This window comes from Sciurus carolinensis, chromosome X (assembly GCF_902686445.1).
Source record: "Sciurus carolinensis chromosome X, mSciCar1.2, whole genome shotgun sequence".
Lineage (NCBI taxonomy): Eukaryota > Metazoa > Chordata > Mammalia > Rodentia > Sciuridae > Sciurus > Sciurus carolinensis.
Window position 1 is genome coordinate 103,156,564 of NC_062232.1, and position 16,423 is coordinate 103,172,986.

The window sequence follows — 16,423 nt, forward strand, 5'->3', positions numbered from 1 at the left end:
TTGTGAATTAGACTCTCTGGAGAGGCGCTCAGGTGCTTGCACTCTCATAGATTCCCCCAGAAGATTTGCATAGTGTATACCTTGAAAAATACTGTACTAAGATGTTCTTAGAGCCCAGGCCTCCAATGGATGTTGTGTTCCCTAGTGTTCTCTCTATCCCCCCAAGGCCTCTGGGGATTTAAGTAACAAAGCCTGGAGTAGCCATGCCTTTCTGTTCCCAAAACAGAGTATGCAGAAAGTCAATGTCCAGTTGTTACTGTCAGGGTGGAACAGCTCAAGACACCTGGTCTGCATTCTACAATGTAGAGCAGAGATCCATCTTGCACGCTGCTCTCACTTCTCTCATTACCCATTCCTGACCCCTAATTTCCCAGGTGATGGAAATACTGTAGTGACTATACCTACCCAGTTAAGTTATGGTCTGTACTCCTTTGTCTCTGGACAAGAACCCACACTTACACTTCATTCCCAACCATGGTTGCTTTGTGGTTTGCAATCAAAATTCCAATCAATGCAGGAGTAGGAAAGGAAGGGGCAGTAGAAGAAGGCAACATGTGTTACTTTGTTGTTGGTTTACCCCCAGCTCCTTGTAATTTTGCACCCTCAACTCAAATGGTAGCTCCAACTGCAAATCTCAGCTCCTTTCTTCCACCTACAACCCAGTACTGTCCTAACCAATAGCCCAATACTACTCGGCACCCAAGCAGTAATACCTGTCTATGTCCCTCATCCCCTAGCAGTAGGAAATCTCTACTTTGGGGGACTTAAGAGATAAGAAATCAGGGAAGGCTTTATGGGGAAGAATTCACATGAGCTGGGCCTTGAAGGATAGATGTGATTTTACTGGGAAGGACGAAAGGAGGAGGCACTAAAAAAGGAAAAAGAAAAGAAAGCATAATTAATATGAGAAGCATTGGGCACTGTCTTAAGAGCTATAGATATATTGTTTCATTATTCCTCATTGCAATTCTATGAAGTGGATACTAATGATAGGCTCATTTGTATATAAGGGTACTGAAACCCAGAAATTTTAAATAAATTTAAGCAGGGACTCTAATCCAGGCAGTCTAGCATATACTCTTGACTACCCTAGTCTATTGCTTCTCAACTGTTGCTTCCTATTTTCCAGGTAGAAAACTGAGAGGTTAAATAACTTGCCTAAGTTTACAAAATTCATAACTGGCAAAGCCAGGATGCCCTGCCGTTAGCAGATCCCATTCTCTTTACTATCTAGCCACTTACAGCCCCTCTAACTGAACTTCTCCCACAGATCGTTTCAGTCACAATTTCTTATGGACTTATCCCTGGCTGCCATAATACCAAATGCTTATAGTTGCTCTGAATAAAAATCTCCCTAGTGTGTAAGCACTGTAAAACAGCAAGGCTCTCCTGAAATCAAGAGAAATAGCCCTCCAAAATACATCTCTCTTCATTTTCAAAATAGCATTCTATTTAACTTACCTGTTTGTCAGGTTCCCCCTTATAAAAGCCACAGGGAAAATTCTTTAGATCTTTAGTTAGAGACAAAGTACTTTATCAATAGCAAGTTATAAGTTAATCACTCTCCTCAGTTGTACTTTGTACATATTTTAGCTCTCCCACTTCTCCCAGTAGGTTATAATTGTCTTGTTAACTTGACTGTCTTTCCCACTGGAGGTCGAGATCCTCCAGACTAGAAACCAGGTTTTTGTGACCTCTATCTCCCCAGGGTCTAGCCCCCGAATTGGCATAGAGCAGGCACTCAATGAATGTTCATGAAAAGAGAAGAATGAAATGTGGTTAATTAAGGCAGCCCTTCTACCCACTGGGGACTTCAATCTACATTCTTTCTGAGTCCCGTGGTATGCTAGAAAACTGGATCCAGCAAAAGACACAAAAAGTCTCAGTTTGTAGTATTGGTGTTAATATTCTCAACATTGCTGATTTAAAACTAACAATGGTTTAATAATTGACTCACAAAAATCCTAAGCAACAATCAGTTTTCAGGATCCCCCTGTGTTTTGCTGAAAGTCAGTAATTTTGCTCAGGGTGCTTGAACTGTTTGCATATCAATATGATCACAAAGGTGGATGAGCTGGCATACGGGGAGAAATAATGCCAGGTCCAAATAGCAAGAGTAAAAGACTAAACCAAACATTTACAAATTAGGAAAATTCTATGTTTTGCTTCCCTTGAACTAAGCCTCTGTCATTTGTCATCCATTTGTGAATTGAGATCCACTAAATGAAATGGCTCCCAAGAGAACAAGAAACCTGCCAAGTAAGCAATTTTCCAGAAAATCAAAGGCCCCAAAATACACATTGGACTTCTGAGAGATATTAACCTTCACTTGAAAATATAAACATGGTCACTCACTTTAGCAATCAAAAGATATTTCACTGATTAGTGTGTCAGATGCTGGAAACATTGCACAAATATAAAATGCATTCACAGAGGCAAAGTTAGGGACTTCAAAAGGAGACCATCTCATATTCTATTCCCCCAGAAGTTTCTTTCTCTCCCCTCCCTGCATGGAGGCTGGGTGATTCTGAGCTGGATCTGGGTCTCTAAGGGTCTCTAGTATTCTACCCTATCTTTCATGCTTCAGGTTTGCACACAGTAATGGAACTAATAGGTAAATGACAGGAAGTAAATCTAGAATCATCTGATTTCAAGGTTTATGCATGGTTCCTTCTTGTATATCATCTTTAATAAATACCTATTTGTTTTTAAGCTTTAAGGATGACTCAGATAACATCTATAAAGAATTTTGGACCCTTAAAAGTTTGAACTCTGTAAGGAATCATTTTAGGTCTGATGCTAGAGTTATTGATCCTAATAAATACCTAAAGATGGGAAGGTACAATTCTGAGGCCAGTGAAGCAAGTATGATTTTGTCCCACCCTTCGTCAAGTGGTTGTGACTAGAAATAACACATATTTGAGTAACTGTGCAACCATATGCCAAATGTTGCCATTTCATTCTTTGAATCCAAGTAATGAATTCACTGACACTCCCAGGACTGCTACTTAGCTCCCATACAGTCCATCTAGTAGGTCTTTGTCAGAAACTCACAACCATAGTGATTTGGACTTAAATGATTTTGCAAATTTTTTAAAGGAGATAAAGATGCAATTTTATATTTAGAATATCAAATATGTAAATATTTAATATGTAAATATTAAAACAAAAGTTGCTATGAGTATAGATATGAAAAAAATGGTTCACAGTAAATTTCATAAAAGAACACATCAAGAACATTATCATTTAAATTGCACTGTCTCAAATAAATTTGTCACTAATTTAGGGGGATAGTCAATACAAAATAGAAGCTACAGAAAGTCATATACATAGTCATATTGAGGAGAAACTATTTTCTTTTTGCTATGCTCATCTATACTATACTGAACACTAATTAAAATCGCCCCTACTCATTCTCTGAAAAAAATGTCTAGAATATTTCCAAACGTAAGTAGGATGCTATGAAAGGTCTTCTAGATGAGGTACTCCAAGAAAAGGCAGTGTTCAGAAATGCATTATAGCTGGATATAGCAATATTTTGCAAGGAGTTGGCTGGTGTTTTAAGTATTTATTATAGGCCCCATGATCAAGGACTCTGGCTGATCAAAGCTTCAGGGCTTCCTGGGTGAGGCAGTACATGAAAAATGCCTTAGGAAATGGTTTTGTAAGTCTCCAGATTTGTCATTTGTATCCAAACCTGAGCATCATTTGCTACCTCCCAAACTCTGTCCATCATTTTGCTCCCTCAAGAACCTTTGGAAGTGGATGGGGATAATTTTATTTGATTTAAACTATAAATTAAGGCAAATCCACCTTTCATAAGACAGGGAAACATGATCTGCATTCTCTTCCCTAAGATACTACTGCTTTAAGGTGGTAATTCCCACCACCCCTGATGGTATACAAGAGGAATTTTGGTAATACCTGGATGAATATATTTTATTTTTATAGAGTTGTGTTAATGCTTTTGTCTGTGGTTTCATGACTATTTTCACTTTGGATATGACTAAATTTAAAGAAGTGAGTAACTATAAAGATAAAGTATTAATAATGGTATTGGGGCACACAGATCATTATGTCTATGGAGTGAGATTTGAGAAATACTATTTTAGGATTAAGATAATGAAGTATATGCAAAAGACCAATATACCTTTGAATGGTCCCTTGTCCTTCAGAGCAAGAATAATCTATTGTTCCTTTAATCTGCTTATGGCCATTTATTACCTCTTATTTGTGTAGCCCTATGCCTTTCCTGCCATTTAATAGTAAATCTTCCACATCTTTCATTCATTTGTGGGTAATGCAATATTAAAAGCTGGAAAGTAAAACTTCTCCAAACCATGTTCTTTGGTAAAGTCCTTGTCCTCTAATCCTCATATGCTAGCACTCCATTTGATACCTTACTCAATTGACTTCTCTCTGCAGAAGCTTCCCTGTAGACAGCATGAGCATTGATGAGACTCCTCAGTTATAGTTCCATTTGCCTTCTTTATGAAAAGGTTCAGCCTTTCTCTCTCTGTCTGCACCACCCTGCCCCCACCACCATTAGGCTGACTTTGGTATGGGTGATGGATTCTTCTTTCTCACTAATCCAGAACATTTATTCAAGTCAGATGACTGCAATATGAAGCACTATCATTGTCATTGGAGAACATGAGTGTGCAAATTGAGATTATTAGACAATAATTCTAATGAAATTGACTTCTGATGCGCATTTACTAAAACTCAAACAAGTGAGCAGATTGGGTTCTTCATTCAAGAAGATGGATACCTTTTATCATATCGAAAATGTCTTCTGAGAGGTGCAACATATTCTAAGGCTCAGTTCTGTATCATCCACTCATTCAACTCCTCACCCAGCTGAAATTACATAGCCAGAATTGGATTGGGTGCCAGAGAACAAATATCATATTTTTTTTAACTAAGGGAGCAGGAAAGGGAGAGGGGAACTGAAAATGTCTTCTCTTTGAACATAAAAAATGTGGTCTAACAGCTTTTTTCTTAAAGAGAAGATATTCATGCAGTAAAGGAGGAAAGCCTAGTGAATTAAAACCAACAATCCTACATTCCCACACTTCTCTCCCAGCCCCCCAAATATTCTCAGGGTACATAAATCAAAGAGAAACAAATTGAGGTGAACATCAAGACATGTTCTGTACTCCAAGCAAGATCAATCTTTATACATAGATTTTTTTTTGGCACTAATGTAGAAAATTCAAACATGGAGATATTTAGGTCTACAAATAACCTAATCTGCATACCAGATGGATCTAAGGGGGGGAAATACATACACACTTCTTCACACACATATTTTTTTCTAAAATGTGAGCACAGAAAAACAGATGCTTTTGCCTCCCAAAGGATCTGTGGGCCTCTCTCAAGTAGTCTTGTGGAACAATTTCATTTCAAATTCCTAAAATTATGAAAATGTCTAGATTAAACATTAAATTGAGAAAGGAAGGGCCTCTTACATAGAAAACCCAATTGAATATTTTATAGATTATTTTGGACTACTCAATGATATTTAGCTTTCAATTTCACAGAGAAGTAGATGAGGGGGGTCAGTAAGGGAATGTCTCCCCTAAATGGGTAGACTATCATTCACTAACTTCTTTGAGAAATAATTTGATGCTGTCTGTATGGCTCAGTGTGTTAGCATGTACGAGCTTTCTCTTCTGTGAAGGAACTGCTGTTTAAGCTTCAGTGAATGAGGATTGTGGCATTTTTTTTTTCTTTCAGCTGCTATATGTGAAGATAAAGATAAATTTCCTTAAAACAATGAATTTTATCTACATTTCACACATTTCCCCTTATTATATTTATCATATCTGCCATCATAGCAAGCCATCTATCATCTCCAACAAGTCTTACAAAGGCAAAGTGAATACAGAACATAGATTTGGGAACCTGGTATTTCTTCCTTAAATTTCACAGTCAACTGTAAAATCAGATTTTATACTTGAAATTCTGAAACAACTCAGAAAGAGCTATTGTAGTTACTGTAAGAGCAAAGTTGAATATTCTCATGGTTACCAGAGTCATTAAATAACCAAGGGTGTAATTTATGCCTTATTCATCAATAACCAAAGGATAGAATAAAGATTTAGGTCTAACTGAACAAGAACTGCTCCTATTAACCACAGAGTTCTTTTGTGCACCATCTTACACACAACCTTCCCATCCCAACCTATTTCCACAAGCCCTGTACCAAAACTTTTTAAAAGACCAAGAACAAAACATGACATAAAAGTGAGACCTCACCTAGCTTATATCAGTAAGACCATAGCTGCCCCACATAAGTAAGATTTCAACATAACTAAAGTTTACCCTCTTAAGTACTAGGAGAACACTTCTGATGGAAACCTTCCCTGATATAAATATAAACATATTTGTATATGGAGATATATATATATTTATATATCTCCAGGTCTTTATGCAGAAATCACTGAATATCATGAACTATAGCCTGATGATTCAGGCATTCACAACAAACATCCATGATTATGCTGTACAGTCATACAATGTTTTCTGCTTTTTTTTTTGTCCCTTCCTTCTCCTTTAAGTCACTCTGTCACTTCCTGTGCTACTAATGTACTTTTTTCTAATATTACTTCCTGCCTCCATACACACCCCTTCTACTTTGTAGCATTTAATTTACTGTGAACTGGAAAACCAAGATTGGTAAGAACTGTATGTTAAATAAGAGTTAAGAAGGCACTGAAAGCAAGGATGAGGAAATAATTATGGGCTTCAGTGCAGCAGCTTTGTGACACCTAAATGTTCCTATCTTTAGATAACTTTCCCATCTCTTCCACTTTAAGGCTAAGTTGTAAAAGAGCTACCTCCAAATAAGTCTGTTTGTTCTGAGCATACCATCTAGAATGGATTAAACAGGAATTCCAATAGCTTCAAGTTTTCCTGAACCTGAAAAAACAATGTCTTAGTGAACAACCCCTTCCCACATTCATACAATATCACACACTTACATAATTCACATCTCAAACACTTTAGTAGACATTATCTAGATTGAACCTAGAAACACTGCTGAGAAAGGATAGGCCAAATTACGGACAAGGAACTGGAGGCTCTGGAAAGTTGAGTGATTTTCCCATAATCAAATGGTGAATGAATGACAAGGTTGGGCTCCTGGGCATTCAGGACTGTTCTCATATACTACCATTCTCTATTGCTCTTTTTTGCCTTCCCTATGCTCAAAAGGACACTAAACTCTGCCTCTGGTGTGAAAGACTTACTCTTTCCTTTTGGGTTTCCTTCCTTAATTCTCCCTAAGCTTGTCATATATCCTTAGGAATATCGCTCATTTTTTCTATCAGAACTCAAACCTTCTTGTTTTATTATGTTGAGGGTTGTCAGTGAATTAAATATTCAACAAATGTATGGTCCCAACTTGCCACCAAAAGTTAACAAATGTCACCAGAAAGGATGTTTCTCACAAGCGGACACTGAAGAATACATCCCAGAAGATACCTAACAGCTCATTTTGTGTCATGGCAGAATGAGAAATCACCTCCTCAAGACATTCATTAACCTTTCATTTCCTCCATAAATAATCAGTCAGAAATGTGGCTCATATTTTAAATTAATCGAAAACATCTCTCTCAGGCACTCTCTTTCTCTCTTCCTCTGCCCCTCCCAATTTGAAATAATTTGAGTGCTTGTAATGTGAACATGATATTCAAATGTATTGTTACACTTCTCTGGACCAGCTTAAACTTTGTCTCTTCCATGAGTCCCTCCCTGTCCATTTCAGGCCTTACACAACTCTTCTTCTCTAAGAACTTAGAGCAATTATTGGCACTTGGCACTTAGCATATACAGACACACTTCTAATTATAATGGGGTTACATCCTAATAAGTTGATTATCAGTTGAAATATATGTTGAAATGCATTTGATATGATACACCTGACCTACCAACTATCATAGCTTAGCCCAGCCTAACTTAAGCATGCTCAGAACACTTGTATTAATCTAGAAAACTTACAATAAAGTATTGAGTATCTCATGTAATTTGTTGAATTCTGTACGGAAAGTGGAAAACAGAATGGATGTATGGGTACTTGCTGTTTCACATATGGTTAATATGAGTTCAAGTATAGTTTCCACTGAATGCATATTGCTTTCACACCATCGTAAAGTCAAAAAATCATAAGTTAAACCATCCTAAGTTGGGGCCCATCTGTATTTAGAAACCATGTGATGTACAGTCATACTGTAGGAGATTGGTTCCAGGACATCCCCTGCCCCCGCAGCTACCAAAATATGCAGATGCTCAAGTCCCTTATATAAAATAGCACAATATTTGCATAGAACTTAGGCTCATCGTCCTTGTATATTTTAAATCATCTCTAGATTACTTATAATACCTAACACAATGTAAATGTTATGTAAATAGTTGTTATATTTTATTTCTTAGGGAAATAAGAATAAAATCTGTACATGTTCAGTACAGATGCAATTTTTTTCAAATCAAATTTTATTTTCAATTGGTGGTTGGCTGAATCTGCAGATGCAGAACCTACCGATAAGGAGCCTCTGACTGTACTACTCAGAATAGAAGTTCTAGAGGCAGAGACCCAGGTTCTATTTCCAGTTTTACCACTTCCCAGCTATATGCCTTGGGCAAATTACTTAAACTTTTTGGGCTGAGATTCTTTATCTATAAAATGAAACTGTTAAATTGTTCTAGAGATTAAATACATATATAGCACCTAGTACAGTTTCTGGCATATACTAGATACTCAAATATGGGAAATTGTATTTATTATCATCACAGCCTTACATATGTAGTTCTGATTTGATATGCATGATCTGGTGTCTGCCCAAGTTCTTTTTAAACCCTTTGACAGTTGCATCCAGAGAGGAATTTATCATGAAACTTAAACTGAACGACCCCTTACTTGCACAGCTTCTTTCCAAGGCCTTTTTTAAAATATTGTATTCAAACTTGTGTCTCATTTTTTAAAAAGAGCTCCTAAAATTGTATTTTCTTCAGGCCAATACAGAATATGGTCCCACCTCTGGTTGTGTCTTTTACCTCTATATTATATTATATTCTTCCCCTTCCTGTTCCCACTACCTGTATCTAGTGTAGTACCTTGCACATAGTCAATACTCACTAAAATATATTATGAAATCCTTAATTAACCAGAATTTTAGTTGTATTTTGTTACAAGGAAATAAAATTATATCAGATATGCAGTCAAAAGCTTCCAACCAACATATTTGACTAGAAAATATTTAGCCTACTTAAGTATTTTGAGGTGATAAAATGCACTTTGCAAACTGTAAGGTTTAGTATTAATATAGTATTATTCACAACACTGATGAATGCTTTCTCAGCCTCAGCCCTAGGGACATTTTTGGTCTCACAATTCTTGGGCACTGTTCTGAGCCTTAGAGGATGCCTAGCACTATCTCTGGTCTCTACACACTAGATGCCGGTAGCATACTTCCCAGTTGTGACAATCAAAAATGTCTCCAGGCATTGCCAAATATCCCCTGAGGGAAAACCCCCCTTACTGCCCTAAGGCATTGTGAGCAGCACCAAAAGCTGTACAGATGGTGACAAGTCTTTCATTTAAGGCAGAAAAAGGAAGGCAAGCATTTTAGAAGTTTTCAATAAGCCAAAGCAACCTCTGTTAACCTGAAAATCCCATTAACCCCATTCTTTGAGTGTTCTATTCCCTAAGCATCCCAGATAACAAAAAAAATGTACTGTACATTCTATTTTCTAATTTGTATGCAAAGTTCAGCTCATTTTCCATCTGAACAGCTAAATACAGAAATCGAGTTCATGGGTGGGGGATCATCAGCTTCATTGCTTTTGCCATCTATTTTAAGTGACAATGATTCTACTGACCTGGAAGTTTAGAGGATTTTTTTCCCCTTGTTTTGACATTTTAAATTTGATGTTGGCAATTCTTGCTGTTTTATTTGGCTGAAAGTGAAAAGCAACAAAAAGAAATCTGGCCCAATTAACTGTGATTTTACTGTATAAAAAAGACATAACACTTGGTTGAGCATTTTAAAGCATTTGTTCTAACCATCCCACTGATTGTGCAATAGAAAATGCCCTTCTTGAATAAGCAATATTTCTCATTTTTTCTTTCTATAGGTTGTGATCCTCGGGAAACATTCAAGAGGTTATCACTACATGCTTGCCAACCTGGTAAGAACAAGCAAGAGTTTAAGTGTCCCTAGGCAATATATTCTATTTAGTTTGTGTCATCTGTAATCATCCAAAAAGGAAATATATGAAGTACCTAATGTGTTTTCTAGAAGCTTGGAGAAATCAGCTCAGTAAATGCCAAAACCTGAATGTAATAGCCTTGTTTTCAATTATGCTGACTTTGAGTTCTAAAACTATACTGTTTCCTTGTTTACAAAATAATTTGATATTCTTCCTCCATTATTATTCTTAGATTCAATTTGGATTTGAAATGTAAGCTATTTTATTCATATTTGAAATGTAAACCGAAGGACAGATCACATAGAAAACTGATTCCCAATCGATTCGAGTGTATGTGCATATCAGTTCTGCATTTATCCTTTAAGAGGCAGAACACCAAATCTTTTCAAACCAAATGCCAGAGTAGGTTGCAACATGGTATCTTAAGGACCCTGTGAAAATGTTATAGGTACCTGTCCACTAACATAAAAGGAAACTTGAATCTTTACCTTCAAACTTCCTATGCCTTTAAAATTTGTGACATTCTAAAAGATAGTATTTCATTAAGGTTATTTCATATCCCTTCTTATTTGAAAGAACAACTTGTTTAGAAAGTAGCAAAGTGGTTTCGAAATTAGTAATATCTGTTTGGCAGAGGTTCTGAATAATACTATCTCTGTGGAATGAAAGGGGAATGTTAAATATCACTACAATACTAAGAATCTATTAAAATATTACATAGCATGAATTCTAACCCCAATTTTGTTTCATTAGCACAATAGTCATGATCATTATAAAGCTCTTAAATCAAAATAATAGCAACAAAGGTGAAAGATTATTGTAATTATATTCTTAGATTTCTTAAAGAAAATATCTTGTTTGGTTTTAATAATGAATATTTTTAAATGACAAAGGAAATGTTATTTAAACCTCTTTCTTAAAATGTATGTACATTAAAGCACTTTATAAAATGAAGATTATAGCTACTGCTTTCAAATGTCATGTACATCTCTAATAGTTTTCTCAAAGTGGAGCACTTCAGTTCATTTTGGGAATAAATGCATTGACATATTTAGGAGGAGAAATCTTGATTCTTCATTTCTGAATATATTCAACTTGGTTTTAAGACAACTAATAAGAAAAGATATTTTGACTCAATGGATGTTCAACTAGGGCTTGGCAGAAAATATGAACTTCACAAGGCATCCGAGACACCCAATGACTTTTTATTCCTCACCAATAAATATTCTACTCTCCTTCCTCCCTTCCTTCCTTTGCCACTCTCCTCTATCCTTCTTCTCTGCCTTATATGTCCTAAGAAAGCAGCAACGTGTATAGTATAGTGTTTGAGAATGTGAAGTTTACCTATCACTGACAATACATAAGGTGACTTTAGGTAGTACCCATAAAAACTTTTGTTTTAATAGTAATGTATTTTAACAGGTATTAGAAAACTATAAAACTGGTGCATCAAAATTTTTTAAAAATCACAAGATTATTACCTCATACAGGACTAAAGTAGAGATTTAACAAAAGTGAAGTAATTTTTTAAATATTGCTTTAAATATTGTTTGAGTAAACAATAACATGGGTGATAAAGAGGTACATCCATCTGGTTTTGACATACTTCTGTAAAAAGTGGTTGTGGTTGTACATAGTTGGTGAAGTTTTGGGAAAAAACACTGGACTGGGAGTCAGAATATTTGGATTGTCACACTCAATTTGCTACTATTTGACTATGGAGTCCTAGGTAAGCCACTTCACCCCTATGGACCTCAGTTTCCTTGCTGTGGAAGTGGAGGTGAGAGTAGAAGGAGTTCATTCATGTGGTGAATGGGTCCATTGGAAGCAGATGCTAAGACATAATTAGAAGTGCAAGACATTCATTGGGAATAATATTTGTTAAAGCCAAAAGAGTTTCAGACTGATAGGAAGAGCTTCAGACTATGGTGTAAAGTTGTGGCCACCACAACTGGGAGCTCTGATGCAAATACTGGATATAGAGGAGCCCTGTCTTGCTCCAAAGACAAGCCATTGCATCCTCACTTTGCTTGGTCATTGAATGGCAGCTATCCAGGAAGCATACATCTTCCCCTTAAAAGTTAAGGCCGGTCCTGAAGGCACCTGAAGCTGGAAGCTATCAGTTAATTCCTTGAGGCAGGTTCTGTCAGAAAGGAGATCTGAGTCATGCACATCAATTGTTGTCTCAATCAGCCTAAGATGACCAGATGACCTATAAAGACCTTTCCCATTCTAGAATGCCAACAAGACCTCCTTATTCCCACTGACAATCCTTCAGATGGACTTTCGTTTCAACTTTGATATTCAGAGCTGGTGGAAATGAAAGCCTGCAGAGTGATAGAACTGTAAAAGAGAATCTCTAGGATGAGGTTAGGGAAAAGACTGGTAAAGTGAATCCTGAACCACAATTTAGAATTACGAGACCTTGGGGGAATGCCTACTACAAGAACAAGCAAAATCTGTTCCTTCAAGAAGAAAGTAATGTATAGTATCATGTCAGTCTGAGTAATGAAAACATGAACTCATTTATCACATTTCTCTTCCTCTAGTGGCCTTCTTTTCATTTGAACTCAGCCATGTGTTTCCGTAAGTCCCTGTACACTATATCAAATTGCATTTGGGCAATAGAAATAGGAACTGCTACTCATCTCTGATAATAATGAGACAGGCCATCCCAACAATGGTTTCCAGATTTTTTAAGCAGATAAAAATACCCCAAACACCTCCAGTGAAGATATACATATAGAGAGTAAACCAAAACTATTTAAAAGTCATTTGAATGGTCAAAAAAGGGAAGTGGAGCCAAGAAGATGTTTCCTTTCAAGATGAGCCATCTGGCCTTTCAAGATGAGCCAGCTTGGTGAAAGCTGAGGATGAATATATATACAGGGGAGCAAATTCTAATCTGAGTCTTGGTGTTACAACAGCACAGAGACACTCCTTTCTTCTACAAGTGCAAATTCAACAACACTCGCACTGCCTAAATAAGCTTCCTAGAATCATCTGTACCCATAGCTCCAGTGTCCTCTTTGATAGTGAGATCCATCTATCTAGCAGAGACTTCTATGTGCTTTTATATGGACCTTCCCTAGTAGTGTCCTAAATAAGAAGACTTGGATATTCCATGAATGCTTCAACAAAGGCTTTTCAGAAGTCGGGGTATAAATTTCAGAGTAGACAACAAACTTCAAAACTCTTACTTGCAGAAGTCCCTGAAAGAAAAAAAAAAGATTCTACCAGGAGCACAGGCCACAGATGTGATGTGGTCAGACCAGAAGTGGACATCCTAATAGAGCAAGTAAGTCTCTTACAAATTCAGTATCAGTTGGTGATGTCTTTTTTATTTAGTGCTTGTTCTATAATTAATTGTTGTTTTCTCTTCCAGGACTCTAAGGCAGTGCTGTTTCTCTGCTGTAGTCCCAGAAGTGACCAGCATGCATACAAGCTGTCAGTCAAGCAACCACTTTCTTTCAAGTCAAGGTTTTAGATTAGGATCCTTTACACTGCATTACCAGGGATATTATGTGTCATGATTTAATTTTTTACATATGTCACTATTGGTAACTCAGTCACTGTGCATAGAACCCTAAACTAAGATTAGGAGGGAGGCAGTGTGGCATCAGGAAAAAAAGCACTTTACTGGGATTTGGGTTGTGACTCAGTGGTAGAGCACTTGCCTGTCATGTGTAAGGCACTGGATTTGATTTTCAGCACTACATAAAAATAAATTAAATAAAATAAAGGTCTATTGACAACTAAAACTCTAATTTAAAAAAAAAAACACTTTACTAGAAGCTAGGAGACAGGTTTGAATTCCAGAAATTCATTTAACTGACTTTATAGTGAGCCAATCCTGTCTGAACCTGTTTCCTAATTTTTAAAATGTAGAGTTAAACTAGATCACTAGTTTTAAAAATGTTCTATTTACACATAAAATCATAATAGGTAGCATGTGGCAAAACTTTTTTTTAACTTAGTAGCTTTGAACTTATATTAAATGCATACTAGAAAAAGGTCATATTTCACCAAAAATGTGATTTTACAGATACCATTCCTTAGAATGAGACTAAAACAGATATTTACTTTTAAAAAAATGGGTTCAATGTAAAGAAAAAATATTAATTAGATTATAGATGGTGCACCTATGTATTTTAAAAAGAGAGCAATTAGTATGCAAAGGGCATACTAATGACCAAAGTTTAGAAAACACTCGGAGGTCCTTTCTGGCTCTACATTTCTTCATTCTTGGAGGTCAGTTTGGACCAAGATAGGCCAGGATAAAGAGTGTAGAAACAGCAGCTGAGTGAATGCTGAGGACACAAATGGGGGAGCAAAACCAGAGCCCTGTTATCCTTGGAGATATAAAATCTTAAGGCAGACTGTAAAATCAGTCCAGAGGGGCAAAAGTCAAGAAGGGTGTGAGTACTTTTAGCCACACTTTAAACAGAGATGAGAATCTGAAGGATCGATCAAAATAGTCTAGCGGTTGACACAAGGTGAATTAGATGTGAGTTGAGATGGTTTAACAACAGATATTTGGTATACCCAAATTTAAGACCAAAATATTCAACCAATTGAGGTGCTCAGAGATGAACACAAATCATAGTAGGGATCATTAAGTGTTGCACCAGTTAACCACTGCCTTAGAAGACCTGACAGTTACCCTGCCAGTTGCCTGACAGTTGTTGACTCTAGAAGTTAGGTGATGTCAGCTGTCAAGTAGAGAGCAGCAGGAGCAGACAATCAGGAAGGTCATTGTACTTCTGCTCAGGGGAAAAAAAAGGAAGTTGACATACCTTAGACTACTCCCTGCTATGCTTGCTGTTTTCTTCTGATTTCTTATTTGGTCATCTGAGAACTTCCATGAGGAGAGACTTCTTGCCTACCCAACTCCCCAGGCCTTTTCCAAATCAGGAAGTGGACTCAGAAAAGATGCTTGCCTCAAGTCTCATAAATATTCCATTGCCAAGCTAGGTTTATCAATCCAAGTTGACTAGCTTATGGGTAGAGCACCTTGCTCTTCCCATTTGACCCACCTAAGCATCTTAGTAAGACAAGAGACCAGCCCTACAAAGGTCATATAAGAGTATCTGTAAAGACATGACTGTAAATGAATGAAACATAAGTTATAAATTTATGAGAGTGAAGTCATAAATGGGTTTAAAAAACAAGGACAGTTTTGTGACTGTGGGTTTGAAAGCTGTTCAACATGAAATGAATCTTAACTGGCATCGATTACATTGCTATCACTCTCTTCTGTCCTGCCATCTTCCCTCTTCTTCTCATTCTCTCCCCCATGTTCATGAGTGTGTGCACACACATATGTACATGCAATCTCTGTCTCATCCCACTTCTTTTTCTTGCTCTTTCTTCTTCCTTACCTCCTCATCCACCTCATTCACATTATTAGTATGCCAGAAACTGATAGGGGGATACTAGATGACACCTTTTTTTGGCAAATTTTACTAAGACAAAAAAAAAGCATTCCTCATCAAATACAACCCAAAGAGATAGCCAGGCGTAACCTAAGCTTGAAGAAGTAAATTTTTCTCTGAGGCTTACAAATTCTCAGAATGTACCTGAACAAAGAAGGGCCTGTGTTTAGAGAGAAAATAAATTCAAATGAGATTGAGTCATGCTGTTTTGCTTGCCAATAACAACTATTCCCTTCTGCTCTCTTCCCCTTCTAGATCTTCTTGTTCTGTTCATTACCTTCCCTTCTTTTGTTCTCCCATTTTTAATATTCTAAATAAAAATTAAAATGCTCAAAGTCACATATTGTGATCACTGACATCTCAGCAGATGGCATGTAAACACAGCTCATTGGGCTGGAGCAATGAGTTTTGCAGGCAAGGGAGGTGGGGCTTGAAGGGAAAAAACTCCCACTGGTCTCCAGTTTCAGGGAACCCAGTCATCTCCCTTGGGTTCACAACCTCTCTTGTGGCTCAGGATTCAACTTCTTCTCCAAATGGAGATAGGGTACAGCAGATTACCAAGAGAATGTGATGATTATGTGGGGATTGGGCAGGAATCCAACTTCCAACCATGCATTTAGAATGCTACTGATAGCCAACTTCAAAATACTCATTTTCCCTCTCTAATACTTTCCACTTCTCCCTCCCATACCTCATCTCCTCCCTTTGTACCCTTCCCTTATCTCTTCCTCCTGCCTGAAATTAACAAGGAACAATCACTTCCTGCCCAATGTTCT

General features: G+C 37.1%; 1 protein-coding gene across 5 annotated transcripts in view; it reads left to right on the forward strand.

The window, feature by feature from the left end:
- The window catches only part of Gria3 (glutamate ionotropic receptor AMPA type subunit 3), a 284,001-nt gene that overhangs the window by 150,896 nt on the left and 116,682 nt on the right, over positions 1-16,423 (forward strand). For all 5 annotated transcript variants that reach the window (XM_047535597.1, XM_047535600.1, XM_047535596.1 and 2 more), the window contains exon 5: positions 10,138-10,191. In XM_047535597.1, the coding sequence (XP_047391553.1) occupies positions 10,138-10,191 (54 nt within the window). The remainder of the gene's footprint in view (positions 1-10,137; positions 10,192-16,423) is intronic.